We start from the raw sequence: 15,267 nt of genomic DNA, 5'->3' as shown, positions 1-15,267 counted from the left end.
TAAAAGGGCAATAACTCCTCCAAGCCTCGGAATCGTGCAATGTGCATCCCTCTTCTTCCACATTGACACCTCCTCAACAGAAATAATGCAACAGACACATGTGCCGCGCAATATCTTTCGCTGCCCCGCGTCCCATCTTACTACTTCCAATGACTGCCACGGCGGTATTTGCGTTACATCGGGGATGACTCCAAAATATCAGGCAGCATGCTGTGGAGAGTGGATGCCTAAAAAAATTGCCCACGTTATTGCCCAACACAAAATGACATCAAAAAGAAAAACTATTCGCGACTCAAGCTACCCGTGTGTGGCCGTCCTAAAGCAAACACTGAGACACATTTGGAGCGACGTAAAAGAAAAAAAGAGAAGGAAGAAATAGTGAAATAATCCACAGAAGTACATCGATACATATATGCATACACAAAGTGATACATCAATCCGCATAATTCTTCGTTCTTTCTCTCGTTGTTCCTTCTACACAGCATCAGAAGTATAAGGAGCGGCAGGCATGCCCTCCCACACAGTCATCGTGCAACAGGAAGGAGAGTCACTGCAGGCACCCGCACAAGAATAGAAACAAACCAACAAAAACCAACAATCAATGACGCGGTCGGGGCGGAGTCCGATGGGTGGCTGTGCAGCTGCACAGCCGTGGCCCCCACGCCCTCCCTTATATCAGCCAGCAACGCACACTCACAACCTCCAGGAGGTGACGCGTCGCAGAAGGGCTTCATCGATTGTTTTCCCTAACGTTTTCCCGAATGCATCCTATGGCCCGCACACCAGCCACCGCCGTCGAGCACGTCCTCACTACTAAGTACAGATATGAAAAAGAGAGAGAGCACCAGCCCCCATACTCGGTGCTGCAGCGGCGGGCGCAAAACACACGCACACACCCCTTCCGCATCCGCCCCCGGGCTAGCGTGATAAGCTCGATAATCCGTTGTCGTCGATAATCGATAAAATAAAATAAAAGCAACGAAGCAATCACCCAATCAATCTATGAATAATGGAAAGAGAGAAGATCCGCCAGAAGCATCTACGTCATGCCGCATCTGCGAGGGGCTTTGTGCCTTCTCGCCGGGTAACGAGACTGTTGGGGTCGGAGCCTTTCCACTTCAAAAAAAAAAATGCGCCAACTTTTTCGTCAAGGAAGGCATCTTCACCTGTCCAGAGGGGCATAATTAATGCTGCAGCTCGCACTGGATGCACCGTCGAACAAGCTCAGAGCGTCTGAGCGGGTGTCACCGGTCACAGACCGCAACGGCGGTGCGGGTGGTCGGTACGACAACGCAGCGGTGGTGCCTGAGGCGTACGACGATGACGTCACGTCGTGCGGCTTCTGTGTCTCGTCGCCGCTCTCCTCGTCATCGCGCAGCAGCGCCTCCAGTCCTCCACGCCGCGGCTCGCGCAGCTCCTGCCAGTGGCGGTCCTCCGCGTGCCACACAACGACACTGTACACAGTGGCCGCAAGCAGAACAGCGATCAGCAGCAGCACGATCGCCGCGTACGCCCTCGCACCGCCGTCGCTCGGCGCAAGATGGTTGGCCGCGCTCACCACGCACAGCGCCGCAAGCAGCACAAAGCTCGCCGCGCGCATCACCGTCAGGAAAGCCGAGCGCATCATGTTCGTGAAGGCAACCACGCCCGCACCCGCAAGCAGCACAGCAGCCATGCAGAAGTACTGGACGTGGCAGCCTCCCACGGGCGGGTGCACAGCAGCAATCAGGCACACCACACACAGCACCGACAGCTGGAACACGCACCAGTACACGTGGCTGCCCCTCATGTTCGTCAGCATGCCGCCGTACATCCGCTGCTGCGCCGCGGGGTGCCAATACCCGACGGGGTACAGCAGGCGCTCGTGCAGCGGCTTCCTCGAAAACTGCCAGTACCTCGTGAAGCTCGCGCCCACGTGGCGGGCAATAAAGTAGCACACGCCAGCAGGGAACGCCGCACCGTACAGCACGCCAACGGCACCAATCACGCGGTGCTGCACGCGGGCGTCGGGCATCGCCAGTGCGAGCACGGAGCCGAAGAAGATGCCGAGGTGCATCGCGTGCGCCACAACGTACGTCAGGCTCGGGAAGCGCATCGCCGCCCACGCACTCGCCGCGTCCACGCCGCGCCACCGCTGGAAGGCCGCCGTCACACCGCAGTGCACGCACCCGAACACAGCGGCCAGCAGCGCGTTGCCCACCACCATCCACAGCGGGTCACGGGCAGCGAACACCGACAGGAAGTACGGCAGCGCAACGGTGCTCGCACGCTCCTGCGCCGAGGCGCATGGCATCCTCGCAAACACGCCGAGCGCCTGCATCTCCAGAATGGAGCCCAGCCCGCCGGTCACCACCACGGCAACAGCCGCCGCACCCGCAACAACGCCGGTGATCGCCGAGAGGGCGCTGGCTGCGGCGGGCAGCGTGTTGGACCTGATCGTGAAGGACCCAAGCAGCACACCCTTGCAGCCGCCAAACACTGCCGCAGCGTCGCAGCGAATGACTATCGTCTCGTCGGCACCAATGAAATAACCGCGGTGCAAGGGCACAGCCAGCTCCAGGACGGTGGACGGATTCGTCGCGTTGCGCACCCACGTCGCGTTGCTCAGCATCGCTCCCCACGGACCGCCAAACCCGCTCGGCTGCACCGTCGACACCGGCACGAAGCTCAGGTGCGTGCCGAGCTGTGGGTCGCGTGCCCACCGAAACGGCGGCGGCAGCTCCACCATCAGCAGCGTCGGGACGGCGCTCCCACCGCCGCGAATGTCGTTCTGCGTCAGGCTCCCACCAGCAGCCGTCGTCGTCACGGCAAGCGTCGGGCACGCCACATCGCTCCACCACAGCGTGCTGCTCACCGACGCCGTCGGGGTCCGCGTGGGCGGCAGCGCCACCGTCTCCGTCATTTGCAGGGTCTTCGTCGGCCCGTACCGCGTCGGACTGTAGTGTGTCGTGCTTAGACTCGGCGTCCATGTTGAAGTCAGGCTGTGCGTCTCCGTCAGCGTCGCCGTGTGGCTCAACAGCGGCATGCCAGGCGTGCGGTTGCACCCGTCCACGTGCGGCAGGTACACCGGCAGGCAGTCGCGCCCGTACCCGCCCTCAGCACAGCGACAGCCGCACGACCCCGACATCGCCCTCGTCGCAGCTGCAAAGCAGCGCACGTCGGCGTCGCACACGCCACACGCCACGGGGCGGAATTCCCCGATGATGCCGGCGGACCTGTAGTGCATCGGCTGCAGCGCCTGCCCGTTCAGCGTCAGGCATCCCACAACAAACTTTCCGCCGGCACCCACAAGCGCAACGGTGCCGTCCATCACGACGGGCCCGCTACCGGCGTTCCCGTGGAGCGTCAGCGTGCTCTGCACGAGGTCCGCACGGCACGGGTACGACGGCAGCGACAGAAGCCTGCCACTGATGCTGTTGCCGCGCACCGAAAGCCACGACCCGGACGCAAACGACGCCGACCCCCGCAGCTCCAGCAGCGCGCCATCCGTCAGCACACCGACGTTGTCGTTCACCACGACGGCGGACGCGTTGGCCTCCGCCCCGCTGCCAAACACCAACCCATGCGCGGCGTACACCTGGCTCCCCGACACGCGCAGCACAGCGCCCCCCGACGCAACCACGCGCGCACTCGCGTAAAACGCAAATTCACCACCGAACACAGCCGCGTCCAGCGCGACACCGCCACCGACAAGCTCCAGCACGGTGCCGTCCACCACCACCGTTCGCCCACCAGTCATCACGGTCACGAGGGCAACGCCGGACACAACCAGCACGGACCGCACGAGCCGCAGACCCGACAGCACCAGCACCGGTGCGTACGGCGAGGACTGCGAGCCGGGAAGATACACAAGCGGCGTCGGCCTCGCGGCAACCAGCAGGGAGTCCGTCACCGTCAGCACTGACCCCGCAGGGAACGTGCCGCTCAGCACAAGCGCACCGTTCAGCGCCTCCACATCGCACACGGACAGCTCCACCGGCCCGCTCTCGTCGCTCCCCGCCGCTCCCGCACCGCGCAACCCTTCGCCCATCACGTACAGCACGGCACCGTTCAGCAGCGACACGTTCTGCACAACAATCCGCACGCCGTCCCGCGCCATCCACGGCACGTAGAGCACAGGACTCACGCCGTCCAGCACAACGTGGCGCAGAGTCACCTCGCTCACACCGGCAGGCACAACGAACACCGACTGAACCGTCACGCCCTCGCGGACAAGCACACTCGGCGCAGTGCTCACAGCGGGCGGCAGTGCAGGAGCTCCCACAGGCACGCACGCCTCGCCGTACCCGCCGCTGCCGCACAAGCACACGCACACACCGTTCCTCATGCTCGCAGACGCCGTCCCGGGCGCGTAGCAGTGCGTGTCCCTGTCGCAGTCGCCGCACCCAGCAACGTCGATGCGCCCAGCGTCGCCAAAACCAGCCGCTGCGTACTCCTCCGCCGTCGACAGGGCACGTCCACCAGCGTCGTTGCACGCCACCCTCACATGCGCCCCAGCCGCAAGCGACAGGCTCAGCGACAGCATCCGCGGCAGCAGCGCTCGGTTGCGCACAAAGCTCAGCGTGCTCCCAGCAGCGGTCACGGCGCCAGCGGCGTAGAGCATCTCCCTCGAGACACCGTCGTGCACGTTGCCCTTCGCCAGCAGCATCGACCCGCCATCCAGGCTCACCGTCGAATAAAACGCCGCCGCGTAGTCCTCCGTCGACGAGAATTCGCTCCGCACAAGCGCCACAGCGGAGTCCGACACGCTCACAGCCCCACGCACAGACACCGCGTGCTTGCACAGCAGGAAGTCGCTGTCAACAAACGCCACCACGGAGCCGCCACTGGTCGCAACGCCGCCCTCCACCGACACGCACAGCCCCAGCGCCGTCTGCACCGACAGCCCGTCCACGTACAGCGCACCGCGCGACGAAAGCGCCACGCCGCCAACAAACAACACGCCAACAGCGTCGCCGAACACAGCCGCCACCTGCGTGCGCGCGATGGTCAGCACGCTACCCGTCAGATTCACGTTGTGCACCACGAGGCACGCGGACGCGTCGCCAAGGTCGTAGGCGCCGCGGTACGCAACACGCTTCTCTGCGACCAGCACCGAGTCCACCACAGTGACGCGCGAGCCCGGCGAAAACCGGCTCGCCACCACCACGCCGCCGCCGGAGCGCGACTCAAGCCCGCTCACCAACACATCGACGCGCTCGCCAGCAGGCGGGTCGGACCGCCACCCGACAACGTACAGGCTTGCTCTGCCCAAAAACGTGCAGTTCGCCAGCGTCACGTTGCGCACGCTCCCTGACATCGACTCCACGTCCACCACGACGTCTGCCGCAAAGGTCACACCAACGTAGCACGCCACCGACGTCCCGAGACCGGCGTTCACCTTCACATCCACACGCACGTCCCGCACGCACAAGTCGGCGCCGTCAGTGCTCGGTGGCTCGGGGACAGCAACGGGCAGGCACGCATCGCCGTGGCCGCCCTCCGCGCACCTGCAGGCGCAGCCATCACTCGAGGCCGTCGTCGTGTACGCGGGGAAGCACGACGTCGCAAGGGTGCATGGGTCGCTGCAGGTCAGAATAGTGACATTGTACACGGACGGTATGCTGTATTCCGCCTCCTCCTCGCCTTTCACAGTGTTGCACGCGGCCACAATCGCTCCGTTTGTGATATCGCGGGGCCTTTTGGGTATCCATAGCGCTGTCGGCGTGCCAGCGCTGGACATGAATCGGTTGCCGGACACAGACACCGTGGAGTCACGAAGATTCACCCTGGGGTTAAAAACAGCAAAAGCTTCCGATGGTGATTCACGGCAGAGGTTGCCGCTCACCTGCAGCCAGGAGTTGTAGTAGATGTTGAAGGAGTAACCTGAATAAAACACAACCGAGCTTCCCTGCATGTCGTTGCCCTGAAACAAAACCGCTGACCAGGACTCCACACGTAACGCCAAAATTACTAATAAAAAGTACTTCACCGGCATCGAAACAATGTTACCTCGGATCACCACGGCAGAATTGTTCAGTACACTCAGCGACAAAGAATGCCTAGACCCTCCAAGATATATCAGAGTACCGTTAGCGCCAGCCATGTGAAAAGTGTTGCCCACCACCGCAAACAGGGAGTGCCACGACACGCTCAGCGAAGATCCAACAACGTGAATGGCGCTTGACGATGCCCTCACGCTATGAAACACATTGCCGCTCAGCACCACCGCGGAGTCTTTGCTGATCACCAGCTCATTCATCGAGACACACGACGTCCTCATAACTTCCAAACCCGACCGAGGGATCAGCCTCGTGACCGTGAAGCGGTTCCCGTTGATCGTGATGTTCGTGCGCGGTGGAAACACACCCTCCGGACTGAGCAGCGCGTCACGGAACGTGTTGCCGGTGACGACGATGTTCAGCGACCCCACAGCGGCGTACGCGTTGCCCAACAGCAACAGCACGGCACCGTCCCTCCACGTGCATCCATCGAACGTGACGCTCGCCACGTCGCCCGTCATCGCCCCTATCAGCACCGTCAGGCTCATGCCGCCCCCGCTGAACGTCACATTGCGGTAGCACAGCCACGACAGCCCGCTCCCCACTGCCTGCGCCACCTCGGGGTACACCATGTCGCTGATGCACTCACCAACAGGCGGCGATGGCGGCGATGGCGGCACTGGCGGCGGCGGCGGCGGTGGCGAGCCAGCAGGCACAGGCGCCGGGACGCACACATCGCCGTGCCCTCCAGCAGCGCACTGGCACTTGCAGCCAATGACCGCCGTCGTCAGCGGGGCAAAGCAGTCGCCCTCCTTCGTGCACTCACCGCACGCGGCAACCGTCGTCACGTTGGTGATGCCGTTCAGCTCCAGTTCAGCTGCCGTCGTCACCACACGTCCCGCAATCGTCAGGCACCCAGCAACGAAACGGTAGCCGGTGTCAGCCTGCGATAGCAGCGAGACCGACAACCCCGTCGAGCCCATCCTGCAGCCCGTCAGCGTCACAACACTGCTGCCGTCGATGTTCACAGTAGTTATTAGGGAGTAACAGAACATCGCACCCAATTCCACGTCGTTGTCGCGCCAATCCAGCCAGCTTGACTGCTGAACAGTCCACAAGTTACGTGAATAGATGGCGCAGAACACGGAACCGCTGTTCCCCACCACGCGCAACACGCTGCGATATGACACGCTGAATCCGTAGTGCTGATACAAGAGGCTTGTCCCGGAGGCCATTGCATTTTTGAGGAGCGCAAAAACAGAGTGATCACTGACACTGAGCCTGTACACGTAGAACAGGTGTTCGTAACCATCAAGGCCGCAGTACCGTGCGTACAGCGAGCTGCCAGCCACGAGCGACAGCGTCCCGGTCGAGTACAAACCCAAAGAACCGTAACCAAATGCACGCGCCCTGACGTTGCTCACCAACAGCGAGGACGCACTCAACACAACGTTCTGCAGAATCATAACGCTCCACATGTTGCTCACAGATTCCAGCAACTGGACTTCGGAGAACTGCACCGCGTCAACCTCCGTGACAGCAATGTCGCAGTGCTGCGGGAGGGCGAGTGCAAAAGCAACAACGGAGGAACGCATCACCGTCCGGCTCACGCGGATCAGGACACCGGCTGACTCGACCACCTCAGCACCCCCAACAAACCGCAGCGAAGCACCCTCACGGAATGTGCACCCAGTGAGCGTGATGTTGATGGGGAGATACAGCGGCATGCTGCTGAGAGAGAACGTCAGCACAGCACCCACGCCGCTGAATGTCACACCCACGTAGCAGTGGTGCGTCTTCCACATGTTCAGCGTGAGGTTCGTCAGCGTCTGGTCCACCACGCAGCTCGTGTCGCCGTCGACGGCTCTCTCCGGCACGGGCAGCACAACCGCATCGGGCACCTCGAGGGGAAGACACGACGCGCCATGCCATCCGTCCTTGCAGCCGCACGAGCACGAGCCGCGGTCCACCGACTCCGTCCCGGGCATGTAGCACGCAGCGTCGTCGTTGCACGTGCCGCACCTGAACAACAACACACCCTCCGGAAACACACCGTCGTACGACACCTCCTCACCGCCCTGCAGGTTGCACCCAACCACAAACCGCGCGGGTGACGTCACAATCGTGCTCCATGGAGCAATTTGCGCAAAGGCTTTACTCGAGTCCACCTGACGGTTGTTTGATAGCACCACGGTGGTGCCGCTGCCCAACAGCTTCACTTTGTACAAGGAATTAGGCATACCTATTATTGAAGCTGCACTTACGTTGTTGCCAGTCACACGCCACTGCGCACCACCCTCGAGTGTCACCGAGGCAGACAAACGCACCAGCGCGGGTTCAAAAAACAGTGTGATGCCAACAAATGTACAGTCCGCCACTCGCAGCAGCCCAGCGGAGCTCACGGTGGTATCCCCGTAAAAATAAATGCCGCTACCTGCGCTCATTTTGTTATTCTCCACGTCAAAGTAGCCCCCGTTCTTCAAAACAGCAGATTCAAACAAAACAGCGGATTCCAACGGAACGTACTCCTCCGCTCCCCTCAGCGTATTTCCCTTCATAATGATCCCGCCACCATCAACAACAACAAAGGATAAGCGTACTGCGTAACTTTCCCCTTCAATGACGTTGTCGAGTAACAGCAGTGACGAGTTCACACCAAGAGTAAACCTCTGGAATTGGATGGCGTGGCTCGACGTCATCACAAACGTACAGCCCGCCACCAGTACCTGGGAGCTCGTGCCAAAATCACCCTTAAACTCCAAATCACCAGCATCCAGCATCGAGGATGTCACGCTCACGTGCACGCGCGCACCACTCCCCCTGATCAACAGGCCCATGAGGACGCACTGCAGCAGCGTGATGTTGAGTGTCTGTTGTGGCGCGTCGAAGCTCCACAGGTCCAGCACGATCGCGGCGGTGAAGGTCACGTTGACGAAGCACAGACCACGCACACCGGGATCAGGATCGTCCACGGAGCTGATGCTGCCACCGTGCACGCAGCGGACCTCCGTGTCCTTCGCATCGGAGAGCGGGAGCGGCCCAAGGCCGTCCGGAACCGCAGCTGGCACACACGTGTCACCGTGGCCGCCAGCAGCGCACACACACTCACAGCCGCTGATGCTGCTCGTCCTCGCTGCAAAGCACACGGCGTCCACCGTGCACGCACCACAGTCCAGTGCCGTCACGGGCACTCCAATATTGAGGTCGTCTTGGTAATCCGTCACAGGTGAGCCCCTTGCCTCGTTGCACACGCCGTAGATGGTCGGGAGTTCGTCGTACGGTGGTGGCCAATCGTTTGTCATGTATGCATGTGTCAACGAGTACGAGCCGTGAGTGAAGTTGTTGTCAATTATCGACCACACACTCCGATCGCAAAACGCAACGCCGTTTTCGTCGGCCACGTACACAACGTAGGCGGTGCGGAACTCGTTGTTGCGGTGCACCAGCCAGCTGCCGCCAGTCACAGTCAGCGTTTTTGCCATGAGCATGGCGAAGCCGAGACGGAACTCGCTGGACACAACCTGCATCACGCTGCCGCCATCCACCACAACGTCCCCAAAATCACACGCCCCTTTGTAGATGTTAATGCTCGACACACTCCACGAGCTGTTCTGTATGGAGAACACGGAGCCGCCGCTCACACGCAAATCCGACGCAAGAGCGTACATTACTTGCATCCGCGACATAACGACGCAGTTGTCCATGTAGAAGACGCTGGACAGGTTTGCGCCGAGGCCGCGCTCCACGAGGATCGCAGCGCACGAGCCCCCGCCACACGCCAGCATCGACCGCGTCATGACAAACCGCGTCGACAGAAGCCGGACGCCGTCCAGGACAAGCGCGGGGCCGTACCGAAATTCCGCATGGCCACGGGTCGTCGGCACGTACTGCGACCCGCCAACCGTCGCGCGCAGCGTTGAGTTCGCCAGCAGCACACTCGAGTGCAGCGGCATCGCGCCATGCAGCACGATCGTGCCCTCCAGCGACGTCAAATTCGCCATGTTGACGAGGACGTGCGGCATCAGGCGCGCCGTGCTCTCGCTGAGGCCACCAATCCGCAGCTGCGCGCCGCCCGCAAGCACGCAGTGGCGCAGCGTCACGTTCAGCGCGTCAGCGAACACGTCCAACAAGCGCAGGTCCACCGTCACAGTGATCGGTCCGCTGAACACCACCGAGTCGAAGCACGCCGTCGCACGCCAGCCGCCAACCGTCACCGACTCCGTCAGCGTCACGCCACTCACGCAGTCCTGTGCACCGCCACCACCGCCAGACCTCGCAGGCGGCACGTCAAACGGCACGCACGCGTCGCCCACGCCGCCGGCACGGCAGCTGCACACGCAGTCGGTGAACGACGCCGTCAGCGCATCGAAGCACGCCAGCGCGGCCGCACAGCCATCGCACGGCACCACGCTCACGGAGGGCAGGCCGGCCATGCGGTAGTCGCCGCTGCTCTGCAGCACCCGGCCGCCGGCACTGTTGCACTGCACCGACACGACGCCGCTCGTGATTGCCAGCCCAGAGACAAGCGTCGCGCCAGTGGCAGCGCAGCGCGCAATCGACACGGTGCCGCCGCTCAGCGTCACACCCGACAGCGAAGCCACCGACGACGCCTCGCCCACCGCCCACACGTCGTGAATGTCCAGCCACCCGCCGCCACCGATCGTCCCACCGCCGCAGCGCACCAGCGACGACGCGACAGACCCCTCGACGCCCACGAAGCGCAGCACCGAATCAAACACCGCGAGGCGCTCGCCAAGCACAATGCCGCCGCCGCCGCTCACTACCGACACGTTCGTCACGGAGAGCACCGAGTGGTTACGCAGACTGAGGCGCGACGAGTTCGCCACATGCAACGCGGACGCGGTCGGACCGCCCGACGCCTCCAGCAACACGCCGTCAAACACCACAGCGCTCGACAGCAGGTCCATGCCGCCGCCAACGTGCACCGCTGACCCGCCCGCCTGCGAAGACCTCAGCACAGTGCTGCTCACACGCAGCTGCGACTGCAACAGCGACGTCGCGTACAGCACAAGCGGCGACGCCACAGCGTCCGTCAGCCCGCTCAGCTGCGAGTAGCGCATCGGTCCCGCCGTAATAATCGTCGAGTCACGGACCGTCACGTTCGTGTGTGCCGGCAGGTTGTGCACAAACACGAGCGAGCAGTAGCTCCCGGACAACCCGATCGCGCTCACCTCCAGGCTCCGGTCACTCGCCGCCTCGCCGCTGTAGCCCCGCACGTAGATCTGCACACCGCCGTCGCACACGCAGTTCCTCAGTTCGATGCGCAGCGGGCCGGGAAGCATCGCCGCAACGTCAAACACCACAGCCACGCCGTTCGTGATGTACACGCCGTCCATCAGCACCGTGTCCACGGCGCGGCCCACCGTGATGGCTCTGTCCACCGTGCCGCCCCGCAGTCGCAGCACCACCGCATGCACAGCAGTCATCCACGCCGCCGCCGCAACCAGCACCAACGCCACAAGCAGCGCCACACGCACAGCCGCAATGGCCCTGCACCGCACACGGTGCCGGCCGCGCGGACACGCACCCACAGAAGACCACATCCACAAACCCAAACAGGTACCAACAGGGCAGTCGTGGTGTGTTACTCTCGACTCGTCGACCGTAACTCCTGCTTCGCAGATCCTTTTCTACAGATGGCAAACCCAGATACACGATTCCGATAGGTCGTTATCCCACTACTGCTGCTAATCCTACAGCAATTAATCCCTAACACCTTGAAACGATAGTTGTGCTGGTCAAACAAAAGTATCTCTATCTGCTTGCTCAAAAAAGGAAAAGGAAGCAACAAAAGTAACCAAACACAGTGGCACGCAGAGGCATCCGGTCACAGACAGTCCCCACCAATGCACAGCCATCGACACAAAAAAGCACAGACGCCACAACGCCGGTTACACCATCGCCCTCCCACCGCCAACGCAGCCCCACACAACCACCATGCAGAGTGGCAGGATCCCAGCAAAAAGACATACAACCACTGGCACCGCTCTTGCAACCAAAAGGCTCCACCACAGAGCAGTCCCAATGCCGTGAAAAACACACAGGGGCCGAGACACACCCATGTGGCAGCGTTACAACCGGCAGCCATCAAGCGCGCCAAAGGAAGAAATGGTAACACGGAAGAGGAGTGAAGGACTCACCGTTCGCCAGCAGTTAAGGCGTCCTTCCTCCCTCACGCGGGTCGGCACTTCACAGCGAGCAGCGGCATCATAAGCGCACAAGGCACACACAGGAAGGGAAAGAAAAAGAGCAGCAGTCAAACACAAAAAAAAAAGTATCCACATTAATTGTTGTTTTCCCTCTTGTTTTTAGAACAAATACGACGACCCGCACGCCAGCCAACATCCCGCCCGCAGCACTTTTAGGAGTCACACAGCGGGCTCCCGCCCTCCCTCCTCGCAAGCCACCATGCCCGGGCAGAACGTCAGGACGACCACCTGCGACACGGAAAGCCACCCGAAGCTGCGGCTACAATGCGCCGTGTGGGCTGCACAACAACTCTCCGCATCATGCGCGGTCGTCCCTAGCTCACGCAAATCACCTCCGACGCGTCGCAGTACGCAACGAGATATATGGCGAAAAGGCTCCCTGCGCCACCCACAGCAGGAAGGTCAGTGCCGCACACACAACGCCCACTACAAAAACAGCGCTGCAGTAGCGGCAACTCTCCGGCAAGCAGCACAGTGCTAAACATCAAGCAGGCACGCACGCAAACACATGCATGCCGCAAAGACCAAAATTGTACTCATAGGCAACGCCACCCACGCCGCATCGCAAAAAAGAGCCATGCGCACAGCACACCCACGACAGAAACAAGAGGGACGGGGCGCACCCAATTCCATGGCACAGTCCTTTACTTCTCTCTGCCCCGACGGGTTATCGTTACGCCTCACAGCAGGTTGTGGTGGGTGGCGCCCCATACTCACAGTGTGGCACGGCGCACACAATCCGCTCAATTCCGAGTGCTGTCAGCAGGCCGGCGTCCAGTCACCCTCGTGCCGTCACAACTGAGGAAAACAAATAATCGTTGTCACGGACCAGCGATGCCTCTAGCGGAAAAGAAAAAGTGATCGGGGCATTTCAGCAGCACAGCCAGCAGAGGGACAGTCAACGGGAAACAAAGACAACAATTGGAAGTAGGCACGGCACAGAATAAAATGAACCGCAGTGATTTGCCAAAACAAAAAAAAGAAAAAAAAAGGGTGAGAGTCGAGCGGGACTTCACAAACGTAAAAAAAAAATTAGTGAAAATTGATTCAGCAGTACTTTTATTACATGCGCCAAGCAGCACAAAACGACCATGTGTTTGTGTATGCACATTGCCCGCACCAAAGAAAAAAAAAAGAATTAAAGTAAAAAAAATAGATTTTACTCTTCCAGCAGCCCAAATAACATTTCACACATTTCATGCGGCGTCCGGCCTGCTCCTCCACTCCTCCTTTCGTGCAGTCCGTGAAACGCACGGCAATGAGGCCGGCACCGCGTGCGGGCAACAGACGCAAACAAAAGAGGGGGAAACACGTCACGCATGACGGTGTGTCTGTTAAGCAGACATTGGGGGAAAAGGGATTTTAAAAAGGGTAAAAAACAAACACAAAAGCACGCGGAGATGCTGATTATCCCAACAAGGCACCTGCGCCAAAAGAAAAAGAGAAAGAGAAACAAAAAAATAATAAAAAAATCTCTGGAAAAATGCAGTGAGTACTGCTGGAAAGCTGAATACTTTTTCCCCACGGGAAGTCGCAACTTCACTCTCCATGCCCTCTTCAGCACAGAGCTGTCATGTCTCACACCCCCAGAAGCAGCAGCAATAATAGCACCCGAAACACACACCCGTGCACGGCGCTGTCGCCCTCTACACCCATGGACACCAACCCGGCGATATCCTCCAAATCAAAAAGGTCATTGCCCAAGGGCGGCGCTGCGTTGAACTCCGATGGGATCTTGGACTCCGCAGGCGCTGTGCTCGGATGAGTCGGTGCGGTGCCAACGCCGTCCAGCACACTATCTTTGCGTTGAACAGTTGCTGGGTCTGTGCGGGGCTCAGGGATTCCTGTGGCGCCATCCGCGGGCGTCGCGTCGGTGGTGCTGAGTGAATCGGGGCCGCTGTTCGTGCCCACGGCAGTGTGAGCATGCGTTTCCCATTCAGGGCCAGCGTCCTGTTTGTCGCTGGCGAGCGTGTTGGCAGCGGACGGCTGCCCGCGCTCAACGCTGGAGACAATGCAGGCACCATTCCACCGCTGCTGGGTTCCTCCTCTTTCACTTCCCCCGTACCACCTGAGGTGAATGGGCCAATGGCATCAGCAGAAGATGTTTGCATGGAAGCTGCTGGACCATTTTTATTCCCTAATGGCTGCGCTGGTGAGTGTTGACTTTGCAGTGGTGATGATGTGGCGTCTTGCCGCTTTTCACTCATGACGACGGCCTCGTTGGCGGATTGAAGAAAGGTTTCACTCGCAGTATTGTTTTGAGGCGCACCTTTCGAGACCGGCACCTTCGCCACTGGAGTGCCAACGACGATCTTCTTCATTACCGCCTTGAGCTTGGCATTGCTCAATATGCGGTTGTACAGCAGGACGTTGCTCACCGTCACATGAACGTCGTCCGAGTCCCCCGCACGGTCCCCGCCAATGTAGGAGTGCGATGTGCTGTGGGAACTCAACACTGTTTTTAGCTCTTTTTTTTTTTTTTTTTTTTTTTTTCTACTCTTACCAGCGCGTCTAGCTATACAGTGCCATCTGAGTGCCGAAGAGGTGGTCGAGCAACGACAAAAGTTTCCTGCTATGAAGCAACTGCCATTGAGAGAACTTTCCGAGGCGAAGGTCCTGTTCAATGTCCAGCCGTTGACGCACAGCCAAGGTGCCTGGACATTCTAGAAGCAGATGGTGCAAGGTTTCCTGCGGGCCAATTGGCGTGCTAGTGGAAGCTGGCTGATCCTGCGGCAGCAGAGATCGCCTCCTGGCACTGCTGTTCCGATGCCGTGTGGCGTCTGGGTTGTGTGCGCAGCGACTTCTGTGCTGTGCGGTGCTTCTCCGTGTGGGGAAAACCATGTCACAGAAATCACATTTGAGCTCGGGAAGCGGTGGGGGATGTTCCGGATGAAATGACCGACAGTGACTGACGAGACCCGAGAATCCCGTCAATGTAGAATCACAGTGCGGACATTTCTCCTTCCGACGGCGTGTGAGGGTCCGTCTCCTTACTGGAGAGACGTCTTCCTCCCTCGCCGACGGGGGAACAGTGTCCGTCCCCGGTGCAGTTGGAT

General features: G+C 60.4%; 1 protein-coding gene and 1 pseudogene across 1 annotated transcript, besides 3 other annotated features; both read right to left on the bottom strand.

Annotated features, from left to right (window-relative positions):
• Positions 1-15,267: part of a sequence feature (areas not merged during assembly with more than two copies in the genome that could not be assigned to a particular haplotype) that runs on past the window's edge.
• Positions 1,163-11,545, bottom strand: Tc00.1047053507779.30 (dispersed gene family protein 1 (DGF-1), putative; the record flags this gene model as incomplete). The annotated part of the gene is made up of 1 exon (XM_803369.1): positions 1,163-11,545. One exon carries the CDS (start codon positions 11,543-11,545, stop codon positions 1,163-1,165), a length of 10,383 nt encoding a protein of 3,460 aa, XP_808462.1.
• Positions 6,636-6,684: a microsatellite.
• On the bottom strand, positions 13,790-14,740 carry Tc00.1047053507779.20 (annotated as a pseudogene).
• Positions 14,680-14,704: a microsatellite.

Source organism: Trypanosoma cruzi, genomic scaffold, assembly GCF_000209065.1.
Source record: "Trypanosoma cruzi strain CL Brener 1047053516431 genomic scaffold, whole genome shotgun sequence".
In the NCBI taxonomy this organism is placed as follows: Eukaryota; Euglenozoa; class Kinetoplastea; order Trypanosomatida; family Trypanosomatidae; genus Trypanosoma; species Trypanosoma cruzi.
The sequence above is the reverse complement of the archived record's forward strand: the minus strand, read 5'-3'. Positions and strand labels throughout refer to the sequence as shown.